At 29.9% G+C, this 27,147-nt stretch overlaps 1 protein-coding gene across 2 annotated transcripts in view; it reads left to right on the top strand.

Moving 5' to 3' along the window:
• The first annotated feature begins 1,879 nt into the window (after positions 1-1,879).
• The window catches only part of LOC142320929 (uncharacterized), a 43,714-nt gene continuing 18,446 nt past the window's right edge, over positions 1,880-27,147 (top strand). The window contains exons 1-4 of one of the 2 annotated variants that reach the window (XM_075358917.1): positions 1,880-2,093; positions 6,442-6,706; positions 9,803-9,891; positions 14,029-14,168. In XM_075358917.1, coding sequence (XP_075215032.1) covers positions 1,975-2,093; positions 6,442-6,706; positions 9,803-9,891; position 14,029 — 474 coding nt within the window. In that variant the 5' untranslated portion in view covers positions 1,880-1,974 and the 3' untranslated portion in view covers positions 14,030-14,168. Of the gene's footprint in view, positions 2,094-6,441; positions 6,707-9,802; positions 9,892-14,028; positions 14,169-27,147 lie in introns of those variants that run through there. The other variant, XM_075358916.1, reaches the window with a different exon arrangement.

The following is a 27,147-nucleotide window of genomic DNA, read 5'->3' as shown; positions in this document are numbered from 1 at the left end:
TTTCATTGTGGTGAAACATAGTATTTGTATTCCATGCTCAGCAATTTTTCTCCTAGGTTGTAACGATGCACCGACGTTTTGTCTCCTCGTAATATTTTAAAGAAGTCACCTCGATCGTTATAACTTTCAGAAACGTGTACGTAATATTTTTTTTCATTGTAGTTTGTTTTTTTTTCTATAAGTTGCGTGGTACCCAGCGCGAACAGGTTTTACAGTAGCCCATTTGTAAAATAATATATCCTACTCGTAATTTCGATAACTATCTGCATGGCGATTTGTCATTTGTATGATGCGAGGGCATTTTGAATCAACTCATCCACCTTCTTTTGATGCTTCTTATCAGTCACAAACTCGTAGACCATTGGCAAGTTCACCCTTAATAATCGCTTTACCAGTTTTAGACGCTCGAAATTTTATTGCCTACCTACTCACAGTACTTCATTTGACAATTATAAACGGTTTTTATACGACGATGAATGTCACTAGTATTCCCTTTTTTCTCTATTAAAAATTCGATCACTCCAAATGGTTTGATGAAACAGGTGTACTTTATAATAATTCATCAAGTTTTGGAATGTTAGTTGTACGGAAATGATACTATGAGAGGCATCACCTCTCGCTTTGTGTGACATTTTGTTCTTCTGTTACGTTCCAGTGTGGATCACCTTTCAGTAGTATCTGGTAATCGACCTGATGGAATGAAAGAACCGAGTCAAGATTCTGTAGATATGGATAATCGTCAAGAATCCTGTTGCAATGTTACTTTAAATCATGCAAAATGTCATTAAAATAACGTCTGAGCAAAACTGAAATATCTGAAATAAATTTGGGTTATGTTTGTCTTTAAGTAGCCCACAATTAACAATATCGTGAATAAATTTATATCATATACTGTTTACTTTAAAATATTTACAAATAAATATTTAAAATTTTATTTTGTTATTGTTTCGAATTAACAAAAAATAATATTTTTCAACAACAATTTTTTTTAATTTCAAAATAATTTTCTCAAAAATTCACAAATTTTCTGGGACCTGCTTTCATAAATTTATCAGGTTAAAAACCATGTGCAACCTTCAAATTTAATTTTTAATTTAAGTTCAAAGAATTATGATATGGCTGCATTTTAACGTGGTAGAAGAAATACATATCATTTCTGGATTCATGATTATTTGAATGATTTTTTTTTTACATTCGTGATATACTCTGTGTATAAAATATTATCTTTATACATTTACTCAAAATGCTAGTTTAACAATGAAAAAGCAATATTAGGTTTTTTAAATTTCTGATAACATTTATCATCACTCATTTTTGCTCATTTCAACCTTTCAAGAATAGATAATTATTTCCAGAGTTACAACTTCTACGTAGACAGTTTCATCAGAAAAATTAATCAGTTGTAATTAAAATTTTAAAAATATACATTATTTAATATAATTACATAAAAATAAGAGGTGACTGATATGAAAAAAAAAACCATTAGGAAACGAAATTCATCGTTTTAATATCAAAAATTAAAGCCATAAGTTTTTTTTTTTTTTTTTTAATAAAAAGAACCTGCGAATAAATAAATAGTCTCTATCATTATATTCAATCCTAGTCACAAAATAAATAAATAATATTTGTTGTAAATTGAGAACACTTCAATTATGTCAACACTTCAGTTACATTTCCTTAAAAAATGTATTATTGTACAACAAAAAAATCAAAACCTACTGAATAGCAGTTATTAAGCAATATTTATACATTTGAAATAAATAAATACATATGATATTAGCATATGTAAGAAGAAAAAAAGGTGTTTTATTGTTTCGTAGTCAAGGCAACTCTGAGACACACACACGCACAACACATACTAGTTTACAAAAATTTTAATTATCACATGACAATAAACATGGTAGAATACTCTAAATCACTCGTTTAGTAAGTTTTTCTCTATATTAAAAAAAAAACATAACAAATTTCTAAGTAATGGATTTTCCTAGAGGCTTTGACAGAACAAATCTCCAGCAAATTTGTGCTCAACAATGCAAAAATAGAAAAGCAGCTTCAGCGAATCTGATGCAACTTACTAAAGAAATTACACACAAGTAAGTAAATATTAAATATATAAAATTATATTAACTAATTAAATAATTTTGTTTTAAGTTTTACATTATTATTGTGGTTAGAGGTTAATCATGTAACCTCTATCGTTGCTCATTTAAATCTGAGATTTTTCATTATTTCAGTTCATGAAAAATGATAATACAGCGTATAATATTAGCAAAATTTCCTGATAATTATTTGAAATATTTTGAAAATGTTTTTATTACGAATATAATCAGTAATGATTAACCTTAATGAACTATTCCAACATCAGTAATTATTACAAATTAACTGCAATTATCACATTTTAAACTTTTACGTTTTAGTTATTTTTTAAAAACTTTACAAATAATTCTTTCTAAAAAGTAAATAACTTCCTAAGGCAAATAAACTTAAAAAGGCATAGGCAGGAAATGGGAGAGGGACGCATATTTATGTGGAACGAAAAAACTACAGTTGTAGGCAGTTTTTTTTTTAAGCTCCTATGAGCTTAATACTTGGCAGCATTGTCATCAATTCGAACACAAAATTTACGTTATTTTGGGTGTTGACTGGTCCGAAATTAAATTTTTTTTTCTAGAAATTAGTTTTTAGAACTTATATTCTTGAAGTCTGTTTAATATATTCTACATTTTAATTTTTTCCGGGAGCCTTATGCATTCTCTAAATTTGCATTATGAACATACATATAATTTATTTTTAATTTTTTTATCCATACTTTTACGATATCAAATTCTGTTAACGTGATAAGATTTTAAAGTCCAAAAGTACTCGTGTCAGTAAGAAAGAGTATTTACAATAACTCCTTCATTTACAATTTTTAAAACACTACACGAAGTTATTTGTATGTATTCTGCATTTTTCTTAGTGTAGTTAAAGGGAGCATGCAATTTTATTTTAAATTCTTTGTACTTTGTTGCCGTTCAATTTTTTAAATTTGTAGTTCTGATAGTACTTGTCAAGCGATAAATAATGTCAATTTGGATTTGGAAAAATATTTTCTTTCAATTTTATAAAAATGACCATTCCGTTCTTGTATTTGGTTAATTTGGCTTATAAATTACAACAGGGGCTCACACCCAACTAGTCAAATTTCTGCTGTCGCAAGATAAATTTTTAGGTCTAAATTTTTGTCTTTTAATCTCTTTGGTCTAGTGTCACGTGTCTCATATTGAAAATTAAATTCTTTGAGGTAGGAACATTTTTTGCATCTTCTACCAAAAGAAAAACAGTAGGCCACTTTTGAAAGAAACTGTGAAAAATATTAAACGGCCGCCATTTTGGCTAAGGTTACCTTAGTCAGATGTTGTTTACGTTTTGTTTTTCAATAACTTTAAAATAATTTCACAACTCTACCCTTTCTATCTAAACTTTTTTGACCCTACCCCTATGGTGTCACATGAAGGTTTAGGGATAGAGCAGTTTCAAACGAAAAATAGATCGCTTGGAGAAAATAGCATTTTCTAAACGGTGATGGTTTTTTTATATTCAACGGTTGAAAAATTATTTAATGGTTACAATATTAACATATTATGTAAATATTTGTATAGTACAGAATTACATTATACATTAAATATTTCGTTCGCTTTTGTGACTAATATTTATTCCAGCCAATTTAACCACCACTCTGCATTTTGTCTGCAGAAATAAAAATATACAAAGTTGTTTTATCTTTAAATATTGCAGAAAATTTCTAAATATTGCTCATTTAAAAATGTTAAAATTAATAAAAGAATAAATTAATAATTAAAATTTTATTCTTTACTGCTTTAGTGTTGGTTTGATTGATTTCTTCGAATAAAACTGAGATTTAAGCTTTTACTATGAATAAAATGCACATTTTACTTTGTTTCATTGTTATATAAATTACTAAATATCATGAGAGTTGATACATAATTTAATATAAAAAGTAAAATAATTCTATTGAGTAAAAAAATGTTAAATATAAAAATAAAAAAATTAATTTATATTTGAAGGTAACTCGTGTTAATAACCACTGGATAAGATACAAAACACAATAATGTACAGATTAGAACTATTTTGTAGTAAAAATAGTACATAAATTTAAAATTATTTACTATAATAAGTAATGGCAAAAAGACAGTTTATTTTTCCAGGGAGAATTGATTTTTTTTAAGTTGTAAGTTTTTTAGTGGTTTTTAAAACTCAAGTCTACAATAATTTTACGTCACGACAGAAAGTTTACAAAAATTACTTTGTTAAATTAAGATTAATATTTAGGCGCGTGTTCCATATTCATTTGGGTTTGCTTTTGCCAGCAATAAAGAATTGTCTGAGAAAATATTTTCCATACCTTGCCTCTCATTGCTGCCAAACTCTATGCTACGATAAACTCTTTGTGAAAGGTCAAAACAAAAAATAAATAAAGGAGAGATCGGGAGTGTAAGGTGAATGTGACAAAACTTTTCTGCTAGACTTTTGAAGAGTTTTCAACGACATTTGGTCTGTACAGAGACCGGCGTTACCGTGCAGAATAATTGCATCTGAGAGTGAACTTGGACGATTCCATCAGATTATGGGTTTCACTTTATTTTCTAGCTTCTCACGATAGTACTGTTAATTGTACTTCTCTCAAAATTTGCTATGAATTTAGCCTTTATAGATCCTAAACACAGTTAGCATCACTTACCGGCTGACGCGTGGATTGACATTTTTTCTTGCGGATGAACCTCTGATGTTTCCATTCCATATTCTGGCGTTTGAATTCCGCCTCAAAATGATTCGGAGTTTCTATCACTAGTTATTATGAAATTTAAACCTTCCTTTATTTGGTAGCGGTCTTCCCCTACCATGAAAGTCTGTAAGACATTAACAGATTTAAACCTTTGTTCCAATTTTTCAAGTTTATTACATGGTTTATATACTATTTAACGTAATATTTTATCACAGCGCACTGTTTTCACTGAACAAGTTTCAAGCGGGGCGGAAATTTTGAAATAAATAAAAATATGATGAAATTGTCTAAGGTGCGAACTCGAACGTCAGACAATCTCGGTTCATTCCATTAATTTTTTCGCTGTTGTCATTCATCTCGTCAATAATTAAATGACCATCGCATATAAAAGATGAGTTTCATAATAAAGTGAAATATCTGGACAAGAAGAGAGAATAGTCAAGAATGTGAGTTTAAAGAAATAAGAAAAACTAAGTTTCGAATACTTATGTTGCCACAAATAAGTATTTGCGAACAGTTTTTAAAAGCCGTAACGTATATTTATGCATAAATACAAGGATATAATGGAGAGTATAAAGTTTGTATAATGATTTGTGAGAGATTTTGAAACCAAATTACGGGTTGTAAAATGTATCCCCCAGGATCAGATATAGATCCTGGCCATAAACACCGGGTAAAATTTAAAAAAACTAAATAAAAACACGAGAAGAAATAAATGGGAAAGAGAATGATAAAATAATGTGAAGTAAAGATTTGAATAAATATAACGGGTACAAAGATAAATATTACAATTGTAACAGTTAAAAATGATGTCAGGCATCTGTAATCAAATTGAAAATCTAATAACTGGGAAAATGTAATATATACGAGTAAACTTTTTAAGAAATGAAGGTTAAAGGTATTAACAGTTGTTGATGCAGCATATGTAATGTCAGAAGCCACTACTTTCCACCACCTGTTGTAAATAGAATTGCTAAAATAAAAAGAAAAATTAAAGTAAATTTACTAATCCTGTTGGGTTTTTAATTAAATTTATTATTAATGTAGATAAATTATTTTATTTCTATTTTTTACACGCTAAATTTTCCTTAAAAATTAGTTTTCATATTTTGATGAATTGAAACGAAATAACTGCTCGTTTTTTTATTTACAGAATGTTCTTGCGCCTATAGGTTTTCGTGATAATCAGACGCCTTGAAAAGAAAGTCATTGAAGAGGTTGTAGGTTTGCATTTAACCCCTATTCCATAAACTGGAATTTCAGATTCACAAATCACGTACTGAATTTCATTAGCATTTTCTTCATTAATTTCTTTTAATTCTATTGTTGCATGTAATATTTGATTCCCTTTGTTCTACTGAACCGCTTTTAGTCTTCCTTTACAACATCGGGAGGTGTATGTTTAACTAACCAGCTTATGTCATTTTACTTTGCAAGAGAAAAAATGTCCCAAAAGAGAAAGTCCACTATGGTTTTGATAAGTAAATTATGTAATCGGGGTACGGCTGGGCTGTTCCTACAGTGATTATACCTCCATTATACCGGCTTTAGACAGATCTTAACTTAATAAATGACCCAAGTCTTAATAATTATTTTATTAGAATTATTATAATTGTTGTATATTTTTAATGACGTATATATATTTGTTTGTGCAGTCTTAAACCCCGCAGAAGACAATCAAAAAAAAACTTCAACCCATGTGCGTGTGCAAGTGCAGGTGCAGCTGCAGCTGCAGCTGCTGCAGCTGCAACAAGTGCAGCTATAAATGGAGCTGCATGTGTAGAACAAGATACTCTTACACAGGTAGAGTCAAGAGTTTGCTTAGACGGCCAGAAAGCTATCAGTTCTTCAAGTAAGCATCCCAAACCTCGAAGAGGTTCATCGCAAGTTCCCAGCAGAGGTCCAGCACTCAGCCCAGCGGTTAGTACTGCATAATTTTTTTCTCTTTGCTACGTTTTATTACTACTTTAAAATCACATTTGTTGAAATATAACATTAAAACATAGATTCAGATATGGATAAATCGCATCTTCATTGGCTATGACATTTCAGGTAGAAATGGGAAATTAGCACATGCTTCTGTTAAGAATGATAATCTCCGTGATGAACAGAATGATTAAATTATTGAAATATTAAAGATTTCACAATATGAGACTGTAATTATAACGCCATTACAAATAATTTAATATTACGCTTAAAAGAAGTTTGAAATTAAAGGAAAAATAATTTTTTATTTTAAATCCTAAACCTAGATGTCCATTTTAGATTCTTATTCAGAATCAGTAAACACTGCGGATAAGATAATTTAAAAAAAATTGATTAAAAATGTTCATAAGCAATACTAGGAAATTCATGCAGTTTCAATAGAAATCGTAAATTCAGCTTAAAAACAACTAAACGATTTAAACCTTCAATTCAGACTGCCTACAGCTATCCGATTGGAGGTTTAAATCATTTAGAATATTTTTAAGGTAAATTTCTGCTTTGTCACATTATTTAATTTATTGACTACATGAATCTAAATTATTTTCGTAAAGAAAGTAATAGATATGGAATTTTCATTAGCATAAACGTTTTTTTATAAAAAAAACATTTATTTTATCAAACAAATTTGATATAACTTACATATTTTTTTTACATGAAATAAAATCGTATTTAAAAATTTATTTTCAATATTTTGTCGACTAAAGTTTAATCATTTCTTAACTAAAACGATATTTTTTCATAAAAAAAAGAAAGAGCGAAAAAAAATTATTTTGAAAAAATGCATAACTGGAAAACTCAATACTTAAAAGAACATATGAACCGAGAAAAACTTGTGAAAAGACTAGATTAAAATGAGAGTAGATTAAAACAATCAATTCAATGTTATAAGAAACGGTATATTCAAATTAGAAAAAGCAACGTAACGTTAGATTAGAACGTGATCGTTAGTACTACTCTGCTAGTAAGACTAGAAGAATCATTAGAACAATGCAAAGCAAGATTGGAATATGATAGTTTAGATAATTTGCAAATTAAGACTATGTATACAGTAAAATTCAATTCACTCAAGACTTATCTGGAGAGATAGTTTCAACCTCGGTTTGAAGTATCTTACCTAGCATAAGATCATTAAAAACATTATTGACACAAAGAACTGCCACGGAACTTTTTATACAGACATGAAGCCAATTTGATGAATGTACATGTCACGAAATCTAGCAAATCAACTTAGTTAGCACACGAAGCATATTATAGCACTCTCCCTCTCTTACTCCTCCTTCCACTACCGTTCTCTTACTCATTCTCAACCTTCCTCTCAACCGCATATTTTCTCACTCACTCCCTTCCACCATTCTCGGCCAACTTCAAATATACGCGTTTGAAATCATATCTTTCAAAAACTAATTTTCTATTGAAAAGCTTTATTTGTGAATATGTTTGCACCACTACAATGACATCCACAATGAATGTATATGAAAATTTTCAGCTCGCTAATTTATCGGAAAGGAGCTCAAGCCATCTGAAGTTTTCATAATCAACCCATCGACAGAATGACAGACACGAAGAGCATAAAAAGAAAAAAAGTTACGAATCTTTCAACGAAATAAAAGGACAATTTTTGAATTTGCACCAATTTTCTATGAACTATAAATCTTTTGAACGTATCTTTTAAATTAATCTTTTATACGAATATTGGGAATAATTATCTACTAAAAAATATTTATTCGTGAAAGGGTTTTGGCACTATATTGCATTGACAATGATTTTGTATGCCAATTTTCAGCTTGCTGGCTTATCGGGAAGAAGGGAGACTAATGCCAGATTTTTCACCATCCCACTGCTGCCAATACAACAGACACGAGGAATAAGTTAAAATAAAAGCATGTCATTATTAGAAATGTTTTTTTAATAAAGTTCGAGTGTGGTAGGTAACAGATAAGATTTGAATGTTGGCAAACAAAAGACAGTTGTTTGGAGGGCTGTGAATACCGGTGGGGGTGTGTACACCTCTCCGGTATCCACCGGTAATTTGTATGGGGGGTGTAGACACCCACCGATGTCCCCACCCACATACAACTTCTTTCAAACTGTTCTAAAATATCCGCGCGCGCATCCCCCCACACTTAGTTACTTTGTCAATTGATTGGTCAGATGAAGATAGTTGGTTGTAATTATATAGACTGTAGCCAATCGCTCGATGCACCACATACATACGGTTTTTAATTTGTCAATTCGCCATGATTCCGCGTAGCAAAAAAAATCGTTGCTTTAATTTTTATTTTGTTGGGTGAAGCAAAAAAATTACAAATTGCTTGGTTAAAATGTGATAACAAACTGATAACAAATCTGTTAACAAACTGATTTGTAAAGAGAAGACTATTTAAAACAGTATTTAGAACTAGTCAGTTGTTTTCATATGCTACTGACATAGACATTATATAATATTAGTGGATATTTAAAACTCAATCCTAAAGCGAATTGCCGTAATGAGAAGGTCCGAAGAAATTCTGTCAATTTGCTTTTTCAATTGCAAGACGTAACTTTGATGGCAATTATATGATGGGGAAAAAGATTTAGATTCAGTTATTTTACCTTCAGATCTACCAATGTACACGTGCAGTTTTCATTATCGATCATTTAACGATACTTGCGTTTGCCTTCCAACAGACTTGACTAACCCAGTTCGTTAAAAGTTGGCCGCACAGTTGACAATGCATAATATTTACTGCAGAATTGTTTTCTGTAGTGCTGTTTAAATAAATGGTCTTCAATCACTTTTGAACGCATAATATTGACTACGCATCCAATATTTGTAGTTAGTCAGTAGTGTGAAGATATTTGTTCGAAATTTTCAGACTATAGTGACCCATCCTTTTATTTGCTCCCTACAAAAGAAATTTGTAGTAGACAAGATAGATACAAAAATTGTTTTATATAAGATTTGATTTTATATTATTTAATATTATTTTAGTAATAATAAACTGATGAATGAATTAACAAATAATTAAAAAAAATTAATACTTTGCGCAGATGGCGTTTCAAGCGATGAGGAAACTCTGCGATCAGCTGGAGAAAGACGTCATAGCTAGTGCGGCAGGAGAGGCGGACAACCCTACATAGTGAGTAGTCAGGCACTATCGAATATGGCAATTTTAGATTTTTATGAAAAATTAACGCTTTTCTAATATAAGGTTCTTGACTCTATTTCTTGAGAAAGTAGATTTTATCTTGTATAACAGTAACTTAAATGATTCGATTTTTATTTCACTTTTACTAATAAAAGTGAAATAAAAACTTCATTTTTAATAAGAATTTTATATCGATTTTTACTAATACAATCAATATATAACAAAATATTTATTGGAAATCCAGCCAAATTTCGTAAATTTTTACCACATTTTGCAATCCCAACTTTAAGGGAACCGAGTTGATTAATTTTTTTCACCCATCCATAAAACACCAAAATATAATTTTACGCTTTTAAATTTACTTTTATACAATTTACGTTTTTACTTTTTAATTTTTAATAAACTAACTACTTTGAATTTTCTAATAAACTTAAATGTTCCATTTTTTCAACAATTCCCTCATAAATCAAAAATAATTATCGGTGCTTTAATAAAAACAAAAAAAAAAAAACACGATCACGTTTGATCCTTATAATCACGTGTGATTCCAATAAGCTAATTCTTCTTTCAATAAAAAATTGTGAATTAATAAATTCTCAATGTGAAAAAATTATATTAAATAAAAATTAATAATTTTCCTTTTTCCTTTTCGAATAAAAAATCTATTGCTCATAATGTAATGTCTATCATTACTCACAAATACAATTACAGATAAATTATCAAAAATCGTATTTCTACGGTTACAGAATTAGAAATAAGCACTTAAATCGTGTATTAACAGTTTGGTCTTACCCAGGACAAGTGCTAAGCGTTTGAAATTAGGCTTGAACTATGCAACGATGGAAAGAGTTGCTATCATTGTGAACTAATAGGAGTCACGAACGTTTGGGGAGACAAGTTAAAAATTCTATAAGTTTTTTTTTTTAGGGGTGGAAAACAATTACCGCCACCCAATTTCTGAAATTTTTTATGTTAAACTCCGAGTATGATAGATTCCGTGTAGAAAATTTTATATTTATAATAAATATGAGTATAATTTACACCTAAACACAAACAATACTTTCAGCTGATACATGTATGAAACAAAAGTTATTTACAGCAAACAACTGTTGAGCGGGAAAGTTTTGCTTAAATGAATAGTTTCTTTAGATTTGGGAGCTATATAGATGGGCGACTGTCAAAAAAAAAATTAACGGGACATATTAATTTTAACGAAAAAGCAAACAGAACATAGAACAAACAGGTTGGGGTTGTTTGTTACAAAATCTTTATAATTATTTGAAGGTACTTAAGTTATAAGCAAAGGATACTAAAAATTTCTGATCTTAGTTTATACTGCAAGTAATAAGAATGTTAAGAACCACGTGTGCGGAAGGATACATACAGCAATTTTTTTCGAATGATAGGTCTTTTTGCACTCGTGTGTAAGCTTCTTTCAATGTGTGATCAATTCACGGTGAAATAGTATTTTTGAGTTAATGATTTATATAATAAATATTTAATATTTTATATATGTGGTTAAAATGTATCCTCTGTAACAGACCTTTATTTATGGCTTTTTTGATATTCAGATAAAAACGTTTTATAACTGAAAGTAAATCCTGTTAGGACTAGAAACTGGTCATAGTGAGAACACAATATACACACTACGTCATAGATATGTTACAGGCTACGACGAGTCATAAAAAAACAGTTTATTACACATCAAATCCGTCTATGAGTCACAATGACAAAGGAATTGACAGTTTTTACAGGCCCAGTTTTTTTTGGCTTATTGGTTGAAATGATTTCTTAAGGAACTACTCAACACTAAAATTATTTCGCTTTCCGGTACTCAGGACCATTAAACATTAATTTTTATATTTTGTTTTACAAATTAAATTTTACTAAAAATTTTATTTTAGAGTAACCCATTTTAAATTTTCAAGATAACTGAGAATTCAGAACTTTGGGAGGCAAGAACACTGTGTACCATCTGTTCCAACAAAGCGATTTGTAGGCGATAAATTTGATATTATCTCCCCAGTCGACAGTTACAATTAATGAACAGTATCACAATTCTTGTTACTGAGACCAGGAATTTTTACAAAATCGAAAGTGTTCATGCTCAACCATCACTGTTAGCTAAAGAAGTTTTGTGAGGATATGAAGCATAGTTTTAAAGAACTTATGCAGAAAATCCTTAGCGCTTGCTGAAAACATGTTTACAGATCCACAAAAAATAAATAAATTGCATACTTATTGGTGTTTTTCACGAATCAATCAGAATTGAAAAGATATGAGGTTCTCATTGGTTTTATTATTCTTTTGTTTACAAAGAAAATTTTATTGAGGTCGTATATAGTATTTACTAGTGAAGACAATGAAAACTTTCATTGAAGACTTGAATGAAAACTTTCATTTACCAGATTTTTCCTTTCAAAATATTTTCTCAAAATAATTTTTCAGTAACAATCTCATAAACGTGATTGGCAATAAAAACTAACATTATTAGAGAGATTTAAAAAAATTGTGAATAAATATTACGAAGTGGCTGCAGATGTAGTGAAACAGAGGTCCAGAATCCAGTTTGTCTTTTCGACATATTTTAACTAGCGATTTGAATATTTTATTAATTTCAGAGGTCTATCTTGGTAAAAATAAATAACTTATAAATTAATAGAAAGTCGGGTTAAACCATTACTGAATTCGTTCAACGTGGTTAGACCAAGAAGTTTTACGATTTTCGAGAAATATTGTATGGAAAAGAGGGCTGACCTGTGGTAAAATCAGATTTTGATTTTGGACCATAACTCATTTCTCATCCGCCATTAAGATTTGGCGGATCCTACTCTAAAGATTTGGCGCTAGCAGAAAAACAATAATGAAAGGTAACCTTGAGAGGACGTCGTTTTTGGACATGAAAAATGAAATGTAAAAATTCGGAGAAGTTAAATTTGACGGAGTCTGGAAAAACTTGTACACTTTCACAAATAACTGGAAATATATTAATGCTTAAACCAATGCAATGCTTGATCCACTTCAACTTAATAATTCCGTAGAATTATTTTCAATATAAAAATTGAAATTTCAAATATAACAGAATTAAAAGGTAACTTTAGTTTAAAAAAAGTAAATTTGTACATTCCTACGGGTGTTTTTAATAATTCAACCATTGCTTAATTTTTCTTTTTTTTAGTTTTAAATCTTTAGTTATAAATTGTAATTAAAATACTGCAAACTAATTAAAATTCTCTTGATAATGAAAGGTTATATAATTATTATCTTTCCTATTTTCAGTTTTAATTTTAAACTGAATATCAATTCTGATTTTTAATTTTAAAATTTGCAAAGGAATGAATTTACAATCTATATTCTACGAAGATAATCTGTTAATAGACTATACTAGGTCATATTCTGAAGAACTTATTCTGCCAGAACGAGAAAAATGATTGAAAAGCAAAATAACTGAAACAATTCTTTACGTATTAAAAAAAAGATAAGATTTAAGAAATAATGAAATATTATAAAAGATTTTTCCTTGTTTAAAAACGAGGAAATGTTTATTTTTTAATAAACATAATTATTCGGTTAAAGATAGTTTTATTAAGTACATTTTCATTAACATTTAAAGCAACAAATTTGCGATTAAAGAGTGTAGTAACAATGCTACATTTTTCATCAAAATTACTAATTACATATTAAATTCATAAACCATAAAAGACATTGCATAACTTAACGCGACATTCAATAATGCTACCATCCGTCGTAAAAAAACGAAAGAAAAAGAAGGCTAAGGAATTTTTTACGCTACTGTTTGTTGTAAATTATAAAGTTTTCTTAATTTTAATAAATTAGAAAAATGTTTTTCTCATAAAACTCGTCATTTTTCAATCAATTTACATCGGCTTTAATCAACAGTACATAATGAACAATATTACTGAATACAGATTAGAGTTAAAGTGATGAAAACCTTTTACGGAAAATTATCTTCAAAACGCATCGAATTACTTACTATTAACGTAATCTGTTCTCTTATTCATAATAAAATTATCAAATGACCAAGAAATAGCAGTTTATTCGATAGTGTCTGTAAACTCATTATGTTATGTATATTTACATGAAATAAGATCTTCTTTTTCTTTCCAGGATGGATGTTACGCGATGACCGACCTGTGCAGTAAATTGGGATACAGTACCAGACCGATAGGTGAATGCGAGTGCAAAGGATGCAAAGGTATTTGCAGTTCGGTGGGTCCTCACGAACACAGAAATATTACAGATTGTCCTCGAGATTATTGTAACTATCCGTGTTTCAAACCACTAGCTGCAAATCTCGCCGGTAATTTGTGGTCCGGTACGATTCACACGAATTGTGTGCACCCAGAACCATGTAAAGCAGATTGTTTCGAGCACGTACCGCCACGTAACTGGAATAATTACATGCACAGGAAGGGATAGATAAATAAAATAATTGTAAACACTGTTGCATTTTATGTTTAAAAATCAAGAACCACGATTCATGGAATTACCATTCGGATCCAAAGGAATATTTACACATCACACACCATTAAAGAACATAATCATGCATGAATATCATGATGCAGATTCTTGCTTCGATCCGATATTTTACACTTAACATCGTAAATTAAAAAAAAAAAATTAACAACATTTTTAATAACAAGCAATAATAATATCGAAGCATTTATATTTAAAGAACATTTTAAAATCGGTGTTACATAAGATGCAACCACTGACAAAAAAATAACATTTAAATGTAAAAATAAAAAAAAATTAAAAATAATAAAATGAAAAAATTTAAACACTCAGCACACAATAAATTTACATGCTGATCAACTAAATTCTGTTTATTTTTGATGTTTTACTCTGTTAACTGATGTTTTGTAAAAAACTGTCTATTGTTTTACATTCTACATGATGTATTAATACACAAGCAAGAAATTACACACATTATAATTTTTTTCGTACTGTATGATATTTAATTTTCCTCTTAAGCAGTATATATTTTTTTTATTAAGCAGTATGTATTATAAGGTACATCCTTGGCCGAGGATGTTATCTCTAGTGGTATTGAACTTTGTATATGTTAATATTTAATCAAACTAGCTTTTATTTGACTTTGATCATACACACATGAGCGTTCTTTTCCCAGTAATTCTTGAAAGTGTAATTATGTTGCTCATATTTATTGATCACATCATCTATAGTCGCAATGACGAAAGAAGACGAAAGCATTACCTTAGTTTTAGGATGTAAATAACTTTATATGTAACTGTCGGTTGGGGAAAACACGTGCGCGCACACACGCACACACACACACACACGCACACGTACACGTACACATACACGCACACGCACACACACACACACGCACACGCACACAAAATAGCAAGAAATAAATTTATACAGTAGAAAATTGCAGAAAACATTTTTCCTTCTCAGAGTTTTTTTCAGTTTTCCTTCTCTTTTCGTTGCATGTAAATTTCAAGCTCCAGCAGAAATACAATTTTTTTATATAATAATAATAATATACTTAACATTAATAAAACAAAGTTTATATGCTTGAGTGCTTAACAAATGAAGAAATTTTCTTAACAAGCAAACAAATATAGAAAGATAGGAGAATAATCAGAAAAATATTAAGTCTCGTATATGGTAGATCACATTTAAACTTTAATGCAACAAAGAAATATTTCAAAATAGAGAAAAACATTGGACACAATGAATTGATGTTCTTTGGTCAATTTGGTCTTAATGAATAAAAGCAAGCTATTAAGCAAATCTTTGTTTTTCTATAATAGGAAAAAAGAAATAAACTGATACTTTTTAAGACGTTAAAAATACATATTTAAAATTGATAGTTAGATGTTTCGTAGGAAATAAAAGACCAGGAAAAAAATCCGAAAATGAATGGACGAAAGAACGCAAAGAAATGCAGAGAGAATGAAGAAATAATGAGAATAGAGAAAATAGCAAAGAAGAAAGGACAACGGAACATGCACCTAAGGTCACTAACATAGAAAAGAAAAAAATGGACATTATCGATGAGCGAAAATTTAAAAAATTCACCGTAAAAAAGTACTAAGTTAGGCTATTAAAAAAAGAAAATTACAAATTAAATTTGGTTTTAGGCTGTGCAAGCGTGTGTGTCACATGATAAAAAAAATAACTCCCTTTCTAATAATAAAATTAACTGTTTATCCATCACTATTACTTTCTTGCCTCCCAGAGCTATTAAAGAACAATTTTATAGTTTTACAAAACATAATTTAAAAAAAAAACTTTAAAAGTAAAATTTTTAATATGAACTAGAAATTAAATAAATAGAAGAAAGTAAAGATAACTAATAATTACCTTAGAAATTATTTTTGAGGAGACTACTAACAAAACAGGGATACTTGTTGACTAGGTGGTATTTGTAAAACATATGATGCTTATATGTAAAACATATAAACCAAAGTTTATAAAGTTTTATAAAGATAACTTTAGTAGTAAGTAGCAATTGCCAGAAGTACACGTAACTATTTTAGAGTGCTTTTGAATAAAAAACAGTAAAAAAATACTCTTAAAATAAATTTTAAGAACGTTATCAGAAAATACTGATTTTCATCAGTATTTTCAGTAGAACTGAAAATTTTCACTTAACGTTTTTCAGTACAATTGCTAATGAAATGCTCGTCACTCGTACTATTAACCTCAAACATCCTGAAATTTGGTTAATTAATATGAGATTAATAGTGTTATGGTACGAATATAAGACTAAAAGAAAGTATGAGTTGATAGGTCAAATAGTCGTGAATAATGTAGTAACCTGTATAAATTACACTGGAGAATTAAAAATAACGTTTTTTCTTTCTCTGGAAGAAATATATCATTGTTAGTATTTTTTCTCCTGAATTCAAATATCTGTTTTACCCCATCATGCAAGGTTTCCGAGAGACAAGTATTTATAATTACAATTTTAATACGTTCTGCATTCTGAACTACACAATATTCAAACATTTGATTTACCTAGAAAGTACGATTTTCTGCTTTATTTCGCCTGTGGAGCATCATCCCTCTTCAACAATAACCGGCCCACATATTAGGATTCCATTTGCCTTTGTACCTCTCTTCTGTAGCTGAAATCTCCTGATGAAAGTGTACCCGTGTTCATCGCTCATTGCGCTAAGACCTCCCGGGAACATTCAAAATGTTTTTTGAACATTGTGAATGTTTTTAAATGCTTGCCAAGCTGCTTTCTTCAGTGGATTCAATAGTTCCTCAAACTTTTAATCATGCATTAGTGATCGTAATTGTGGACCCACAAATATTCCTTCTTTAATTTTTGCAACACTAATTTTAGGAAACTTCTGTCTATGGTCTTGACGAAATTCATTAATCCTAGTTTGATATATAACTGAGGTATACACATTTTTAGTTTTACAAAACTAAACTGTTGATGTTGACATGCTTATTCTGTTCTAATGAAATGGTGTTTTCTGTCCCTACTATCCCGTTAACACAAAAACAACAGTACTTTTAACCAAGCTACAGTTCAAGAATAAGTTACCTTCAAATCGCCACAAATATTCCACTCGCATTGTATATTGAAGCTTTTCCAATATAAATTTATTCATATGTTTCTTTCATGCTAGCAGAGTGAGTCACAGGTACTGATGAAAATCCATCTAACTTTAGATGAATCTGTGAACAAGTGCCATTATGTTCGATTATGTTAAGAAATGTTAATAAACACTAAGCCAGTTTATTCAAAAAAAGTCTTTAAATTCAGAATAATTATTTTCAAGAAGATTCCACCCATTTAGCCGGGAAGCAAACATTTCAGACATTTTTTTGGATAATTTAAAATCTCGTATGGGATCGATAAGGTTTTCTATAGTCAGTAAATGAGGCTGAGATGAACTGCTTTATTCAAAATTTTATCACCAGAATCTGTTTTTCTTGCTTGCTTCCAACAGGCTCAAGTTCATCTAATGTTACATGTTGTGGAGACTTTGGTATCGGCAATTTTTTGCAGTGAGGAACTGGTCTCATTGCAGACAGCAAGTTAAGGTACACCACTGCTTCGATTTTGACCGATTTTGAAATTACTTCGTAATTTCTTATGTATGTTTGTTAAGCATAAATAACAGAAGAGTGATCTTTGGGTTCCCCAAAAAAATGGCATGTGGCGTGTGCCATTTTTCCATGAAGTGAAATGCCTAGAAAACTATAAAAACAGATATGGGGCCCAGGCCCTCGTTTGGTTCCAGACTTTACACCCAAAATAAAGTTCGTAACACTTTTTTTACTAATGGGAGTAAGGTTTTTCCTTTGGAACTTGAGCGTCACTGCACCACATGCATAAAAAAATTAATATTTTAAACACTCTAGGCATTTTGTAACTAATGATTAATTAAAAGAAATTAAAGTTGTAAATATGTAACAACAATTCAGACACCAAAGTACTTACAATGACGTGTTTCTGGTTCACTACTATCTCACAATTAGCATCGTTCTGATGAATGTGTACTACACTAGATAACATTTGTGCATATCTATACACGTCTGAACCTGCACAACAGTAGCAACGCTCTCTTTGAGTTTGCTCATTTGGTTCCATCATATTTACAACGCTGTAGGAGCTTTTACTTGACAATGGACAAATGGATGAAATAATATATTTAAATATTAAAAAAAAATAAAAATAAAAACTTTGGGTGATTGAGAAATTTCCGAATAAATATTGAAACCTATTTGTATTCAAGACAAAAATCATGTTGACCATTGTTATTTAAACGTTTTGCTTTATGAATTTTTTTTATCAAAAATTACCATCTTTAGTAAATAATTATTAAATCTAAAACATAATCATCTAAATATTTAAAGAAAACTGAACAAAATTACTCATATTTGGACTGCTTCTATTTATTTTAACCATCATAAATTAAAACTCGTGTAAATGAATTCGAAAGAAAAATTTGGGATTATTTTTGGCTTAAGCTGAATAAAGTTTAACAATTGACTAAGCATAGCATTTGAAAAAAAATTCTGAAAGTAATAGCAACCTTTTAATTTTAAAAGGTAAAATGACTGTCTATTGAAAAACTGCCGATACATGGAATAATGTTTTTAAAAAAACTCTAAAATTTAGCTCCTGTCTATGAGGAAATTATATTATGTTTTTAGACAAGTATTTGTTTTCAAAAGAAAATTGAATATTTGAATTAAGGTATTAGAAAAGTGAATAGAAAATATGCTCTCATTTATGAAATATTACTCATCCTTATTTAGAAATATTAATTTGCCCCCCTGCTTAAATGAAAAATTTATTTCTTTTTCTTGGGTGTTTATTTTAAATTGTATAACTTAACTGTATAACACACTTTGATTTTTTTCACACAATGATTGTTTTGCGTGGGTTTGTGAGCGCGCGTGTGTGTATTAGTTTGTTTTTTACTCATATCTATAGTTTTATTCCGCTCTAGTGAAATTTTGCACACAACAGTTCCAAACAAGAGGAAAATTATCTTCCCTCCCTTTTCACTCGCTGAGTGTAAGCCTCTAACCTATCGAATATTTTACGATTAAGTTAATAAAAATACAATAAGAAAATAAATTCGTTGCTACAGAAATCGATGATTATTGAAAAAATTATTTTCGAAGAATAGAAAAAATTCATAGTAAAGAATATGTTGCCCAAGTAAAAGTCATGATCTAGGGGAATGTCGCAGAAGACTTATCCCTCGCATTCCTTTGATACACAGTTCAATCGATTGCCGATTCCCGTACGGATTTCTCTTTTGTGGCAGGTAGTTACTTGGAAAATTGAATGTTTTCTTCACAATAAATTAAATGTAGCTTGCTCAAGATTCGGCACGCTATTCAGTTTTTCTGTTATCTGGACGGACAAACGAAAAACAGAGTGCACAGTTAGCCTAACAGTGAAAACTTTCAGATAAATTAACTGTTATCTGTACGACATTTACTAACCCCCACCTTCTCCTATACACAAAACAGGTAAAAATATCTAAATGAAGCCTGCTTACTATAGTCACAAAGCCCGGTCAACGCTAGGTAAACAGAGCTAGTATTCTCGAACAGCTAATTTGTTTACAATATATCCTGTAGGTTTTATTCTAATGAATGGATTTCTACGTAAAAATAATAAACTAAATCTCCTAGTTACAAGGGTCGGTCGGTCGGTCGGTTGGTCGGTCGGTTGGTTAGTTAGTAGCAGAAAATAAGTATGGATAATGCGGTCGTAAAAGCTTTAAATGCGGTCGTAAAAAAGTGACAAGTCTTTTATTAATTTAATGATTGTAAAAATTAAGCTCACAGGGTTGGTCTAGTGGTGACCTCGTCATAGCAAATCAGCTGATTAAAAGCCGAGAGTTCTAGGGTTCAATCCTACTAAAGGCAGTAAGTTACTTTTACATATATACGTATTACACTAGATCATTGGATACTGGTGTTTTTGAGGTTTGGTTTCAATTAACCATACATCTCAGGAATGGTCGACCTGAGACTGTACAAGACCTACAGCTCATTTACATCCATACATAAGCACCTTACGTTGGTTCCGGAGTGTAAACAGAAAAAAGAGAGGGTTGGTCTAGTGATAACTCGTCACAAATCATGTCTTTTAACACATCCCATTTACATGATTGAATTGATTGCAACGTACGCATAAGGAAATTATTCAGGGGTAGTAGATTATTTTTCGATATGACTAATGAATGTGGGATATTGAAACCGTTTAATTTTTGTTACAATGGGTGAAGGGAATTGGGAGAACACGATTTTCATGTCTCAAAATAGTATGGGTAACGTTAGAAAATGGTAATTCTGGCTTGAGATTCGAACCTAGAATCTTAATGTAAGGTGGTGGTAGTCTTAATGTATGTGATTTCAAATTGCTTTGTTTATCGGTGGATTACCACCTATCGGTTGTACCACCACGGTACAACCACTTGCATCTTAATAAGTAACAGTGAACGTGTTAGTTGAGCCGCCGCTCAGAACACCGTCGCAACCACTAAAAATAAAAATTCAAGACCCGAAAATGTTTTTTTTTAATATTTATCTGAACGAGCATTTATTTTCAACCCAAATCTATTGAATATCTCGTTTAGGGGTAGTTCTAAAATGGAGAAATCGTATAAATAAAAAGTTAAATCGTATAATAAACTATTCCGTTTAGCGAACTCGTGTATAGTGAATATTAATTTCGACCTTACAGTGTAAAATATCAAGTTTTTATTATTGAATTATCATAAAGGAAAAAGAAAGGTAACATGAAGTATATCTAAAAAGTGTTAAGACCAAGGAAAGCGTAAAACGATTGAGAGGAAGATGAATATAAAGCGAGAAAACTTCAAAAACTAGAGAACGTGATTTCTTTTTTTTCTTTTCTTTTTTTTTATGCAGTTAAATAACAATATGGTGCTAGGTAACGTGTACATTTAAAATAATATTGTATTAATTTGAAGAAGAAGAAATTACTAAACAAAAATAACCTTAGGGGAGAATTAAAAAATAATCAAAAATTATACGTGAAAAAATATGGGTGACTTTCGTAAATAATTATATAAAATATAAAAAGGTAGTTTTGTGCAATTTCTTGCAAAAATTAAAAATTCTTAAAATTAAAAAAACTCGTTTCAGGTAAGTAAAATTTACATATTAGGATCAAATTAATTTTCACATAGTCAATAAGATAGAACAGAGTCAGAGCCGAACACTATGAACGCCGTTATTAGTGCTCCGCTTTGACATCAATATTTCATAATAAAAAGGTATTATGTATATCCCTTAATTTTGTATTAAATTTTAACAACTGGGCTCTACAACGAAATTTTGTTTCTGAATTATCAATAGCAATGTTTCCATGGATACCGGATACCGCTAAGTGAAGACGGAAGTACTTGCACTGTATCTCTGCATGAACATCAATTTAATGCTCATATTCTCCAAGAAAAGGTGTACTAAAGCGTCAGGAACAGCGGGAAGACCAAACGCAGTAGTTTTAAAATGACGAAAACATCCTCTCCACCGATGCTCAACCTCATATGTATTCATTGAAATTAAGTTTACAACAGATGATAGGTCAATGATTACTCATTTTTCGTAGATAATGGCTAACCATTAGAGATAAAAAATTTATCTCTAATTTTTGTAGTAAACTTGATTTTTCAAACCAACGGTTGTCTTGAAAATTTGATCAGTCATTCATTAAGGAATTGCATTCCAAATTAAGAGCTAAAACCGTAATTGGCCGCCACTTTTATATGAGAAAATTTTATAAAAACTGTTCTGCCTACTTGCTAGAATTTAATAAAAATCAGGAAATTCCGATTGATCGGAAGAGTGCATTACAAAGATATAAAATGTAAAACAATCAAATTGCGCAATCATTGTGATTATGATAAATATATATATATTTTCTGATCATATATAATTGCTAGGCAACAAATACAATTATTAAAATATAAATTATTAAAATATAAATTATTAAATTAGGAGTACTTTCTGAATTCTAGAACTTATTTCGTTTGCATAATAATGTTACACGACTCAACTTGAATAAAAGCATGAACATTATTTTTCTGTCTTATCACATTTGTTTGGTGGCATTAATTTATTTAGCATTACGTCTTATCTGCCCAACAGAATTTGATAAAAACTGACAAGAAAATTTTATATGAAGATTTTATTATATTGACCCTGGTTTGGGTTTTAAACCCTAAAAATTTCAAAAATGCACCCAGAGCTCCCCCAAATAGTAGAAACTCACATTATGAAAACTATTAAACCGATTGATGTGTTTTTTTTTGTATGCGTTTCTTTTTTTCATTTTTTTTAGTCTGCGAGACCGTTTAGCTTTGTTAGGTATTGCTTCAGGGGGATAAGATAAAATGGTGGTAATATTTTGTAGCGTGTGAAAATGTCAGGCTTGATCGGGGTTCGAACGCGAGACCTCCAGAAGAAAGGCCGAGATGCTAATATTCGCGCCACAGAGACCGGCCAAAATGTAAAAACTACTGGACCGATTTTAGTATCGCGTATAAATAGAGTATTTAAATAGTTAAACTAAATAAAGTAATAAATAACTAAATAAATGAATAAAGTTATTCATTTTACTAAATCTATAGTTTGTGAGGTTATTACGATAGACATCAATTATCCTGCATCAATTGCCATGTTTAACAAGAATCGTTTTATTACTTCTTAACCATATTTGGGATAGACATGAGTGAAAACCCGACCGAAACCAATACGCAGTTATTAATAAAAGGATAACCAAAATTCTCAAATTCCATTAATCTTTCTTTAACCTTAAGATTATGGGATAACAATTATTTGTATGAAATAATTAATGTTTATCCAGCTTTATCTGATTTAACCACAACAAAAAAATAGATATTTTGGCCAAATTATCTGATAAACCCGAAGTTTAAAACAAAGTTGAACAGTTCAGTAAAGCCTATTTAGTACTCAGTAGGCAGTTTAATAGGCAAATTTTCAAATTTATTGCTTAGTCTGCATTATTGTAATTACATCGGTAGTAATTGTAAACTTTTAATCCGTTAGAAATGGCTATTTTTGTTAATTTGAATTAATTAGTTCAGAAGTTAATAGAATTGCTAAACTTTGTTCAATCAAATTTTGCATGCAATAATTTTACTCGTCTATTTATTATTTATTTTTAATGCGCTTGCGTGAAAATGTGATAAACGTGTTGCTTATATCGCATACGCTATTGTTTGCTGGAGCCTAGGTGTGCCAAGAGGTGAAGAGTCATTGATTTGTTAGGGGGGTAAGCAAGGGGTGTTATAAGTAGAGGAGGTATCGTGCCTTTGCAGTACAGTATCGGGGTCACAATACTTACCTATCTACCTACCTACCTACCTACCTCGTCAACCTCTTCACTACAACTTCAGCGGTCTTCCTCTCACGGCTGACGAGCAACAACAGCAGTCATATATTACTACAGCTAGCGTCTGTTTGTTTTCGTAAAGCTAGAAGGTAAGTTACATCGCGTGCTTTTTATATTATGTCATCTGCCATATCGGATACACATATCTAAAGTTCTGAAATATAAACATTGAAATATGTTAACAATAAGTAGACTTTTGTTTTACAACATATTTTTACATAAATATTTAATAGAAATATTTTGAATTTGCGTCATTATACAATAAAGATTGATATTTTTAAAAAAATCTGTTCAAGTAGTTTACGGGTTTATCTATACCTTAATACAATAAGATCGATTTTAAAATAACGGTAAAGAAATAGTAAAATTAATTAATCGATCAAAATAAATCTTATCGTTGTTAATTAGTACAATTTATCTTTTTGTACTTAATATTTTATCACCTGTAGAAAGCCCTGCGCTAATAATTAAAAAATAAATAAATCTAAATAAATAAATAAAGGAGGAACACTGCGAAAGAACATTCAGGTGTGAATTAAAATTTTTAACTGACATATTTTACAGGGATTTAAAAAGTGATAAGTATTTAAACTAAAACATTAAATTGAAATTTATTTGTAAAATAAAATTTAAAGGTAAATCTAATTGTTCAAAATATATTTAAGAATTTAAAAATGTTTTATTTTTTTGGAAAGATTTTTTTTACTAATGGATTCAAAAAGCCATAAAATTCCCTAATATACATTGCTAAATAATGTTAACATTAAGCACAACAGAATAACAATATTGATTAAAATTAAAACGTCTAAACTAACTTGTTTTTTCCCCATATTTTGGGATTTAATATTCAGGCTGTCGTGAAAAAAAATTACATTTCATAAATTCTTTCATTGTTAAGTAATATCATAACTATTATTAAAAAATAAGTTATTTCCAATTTTAACGTTATGAACTGATGAATTAGAATCATCTACAACAAAAACGTCTAAGTGGCGCAATACACCGGGTGATATTGATATCATCAATACCAGAATTTTACATTCTGAATTTCAAAAGAAAATACTCTTATTAGCTAACTATTATTGATATTTTATGCGTAATGATTAAAGGGATGGTCAATGAATCGAGCATATCCGTCAATTTCCTTTCATGCTGTTGGTTTGTCGTTTTTGGTTAATTTTTGACTAAAATCACTGAATAAAATTACTTTTTATTCTGTTTGTTCGTGAATAATATCAACGGCTTATTAGCAATCTGTTCAATTAGTGAAACATAAGCAACCCCCCCCCCCCCCGGTTAGTTGATAATATGGGGTTAATAGAACTCCAATCACTAAAGTATACCGGTATCCACTGTTTAATATTCCAGACAAATCCTAGACAATGGATACTAGTGTATTTTGATGGATGGAACCTTTATCCGTTTTTTTTTAAAAAACGTTTTTAGGTAGATTTCATAAGAAAGCTACCTACTATAATGGGTGCCATGATTCGACTTCTGGAAAATTTTGACATATCTTCGCGTTTCACAGTTCAAAAGTTTATACATACATTTAGGTATACACAAGAAAGTTTTATATATATATATATATATATATATATATATATATATATATATATATACTTTCTTGTAGACACGATAACTGTCGTAATTTTGCGCCAATCACTTTAAAATTGATACATAAAATATAACGATCCAAAATCTCGGCAGGGTTTGTTAATGGGAAACATCAGACCATGGGGGTGGAAATGGGGGCTTTTTAAAAAGAAACAAAATATCGCTAAAAATTTCATAAGCAGAATATCGAATTCTTTTAAAGTTCCTATTATTCTTTGGATAAAGGCCTAAAACGTATCTTAAGTTTTTTTGATATCACCAACGACTGTCCCAAGAGGTTGAAAAAATGGGGTTTCGAAGACGAAAATAATCATACTTCCCTTAACACAGTATCAAATCGGTTTAAAGTGGGTGTTAGTCCTCTATAAACATTACCTAAAGCCTTTTGTCTGAAAAAAACTTTTGATATGATCAACCCCTACGGTAAGGGATGACCAGAATGTTGCTATTTGTCGTATACTAGATGGGGCTTGTCGTATGCTAAACACGTGAAACTCTTTTCACATGCGACCACTGTCGTATTGAGGAAATTTGAAGTTTTCTTAACTTTAAGGTGGAAATCTTTTTTTATCCCCTAATTAATACCGGTGAAATCTACCCCTCCGCCTTCCGACGTGCCTTTCGGCACGTCGGATAATTACAAGAGCGTGATTTGTAACTTGCAATTTTCACTTTTTGATTAATATTACTATTATGATGAAACAGACTTCTATCAACAATACTATTATTATCAAATCTTACTACAAGTGTATCAATGGAATACTACACTTGATCTATATTGGTTATAATAGACTATTGGTTAAATTTGGTGATGTTAAAAGAGATACTAATGTCCCAACACTGCCCATTCTTTATTTTATACTTTTTAACAATTGTTTCACCAAAAAATTGCCGTAATCAAGCTTTTATATTTTTTAAACACCTTTGATATAATATGTATTAACCACGTTACCGAACACGATAAATCATAAAAGTAATACACGAAAAAATTTCTGAATACAAAACCTAAAAATCCTTTTTTGTATTTAACCTACATTTTGTACTCTACCAATTTTTATAAAATCATAAATTAAAAAAATATTATATAAATATAAAATTTGTAATTATTATTAATTATTTTAATATTTTATATTCAAATTTTGTGTTTCATCAGTCATTTTACTTTTATATCATAATTTGTTTTTAAAATGCTGCATAAAAGGTGTATTAAATATATATTTACAGAGTGATTCACGAAGAATGTAACAAACTTTTAGGACATGTTTGTTTTAGTGGTGAAAATAAAAAAGAAAAATCATATAAACAAGGTTCGGAAACGTTTCGTTAAAGAGTCTCGGTGGCGAAAGATTTTTTCATCTTGGTTTCTGCACATTCGGTAAAATTAAGCCAGATTGTAATTCTTTGGAACCAAAGTAAGGGATGCATTATTAGTGGTTATATATAAAATCAGACCTGAAAAATTAAAAAAAATTTGGTACCAGATCTGTATTTTTAATCCCTTTTGAGAAATCTCTGGTAGTGCAAAGAATTTGATTTGGAAAACACCCTTTTATGTTTGGTATAAAATAACTTTATTAAATAGATAATAAGTTTTAAGATACAACTTTTTATAGAGAATCTGATTGAGTAAAATTGTGTAAATATTATAGTCATGCAAACTAAATACGGCGTAAGAATTCAGTATCGTTTATTCAAAATTAAATTTACTA

This window comes from Lycorma delicatula, chromosome 3 (genome assembly GCF_047948215.1).
Source record: "Lycorma delicatula isolate Av1 chromosome 3, ASM4794821v1, whole genome shotgun sequence".
Lineage (NCBI taxonomy): Eukaryota > Metazoa > Arthropoda > Insecta > Hemiptera > Fulgoridae > Lycorma > Lycorma delicatula.
Note: the sequence above shows the minus strand (reverse complement) of the source record. Positions and strands in the feature narration are given on the sequence as shown.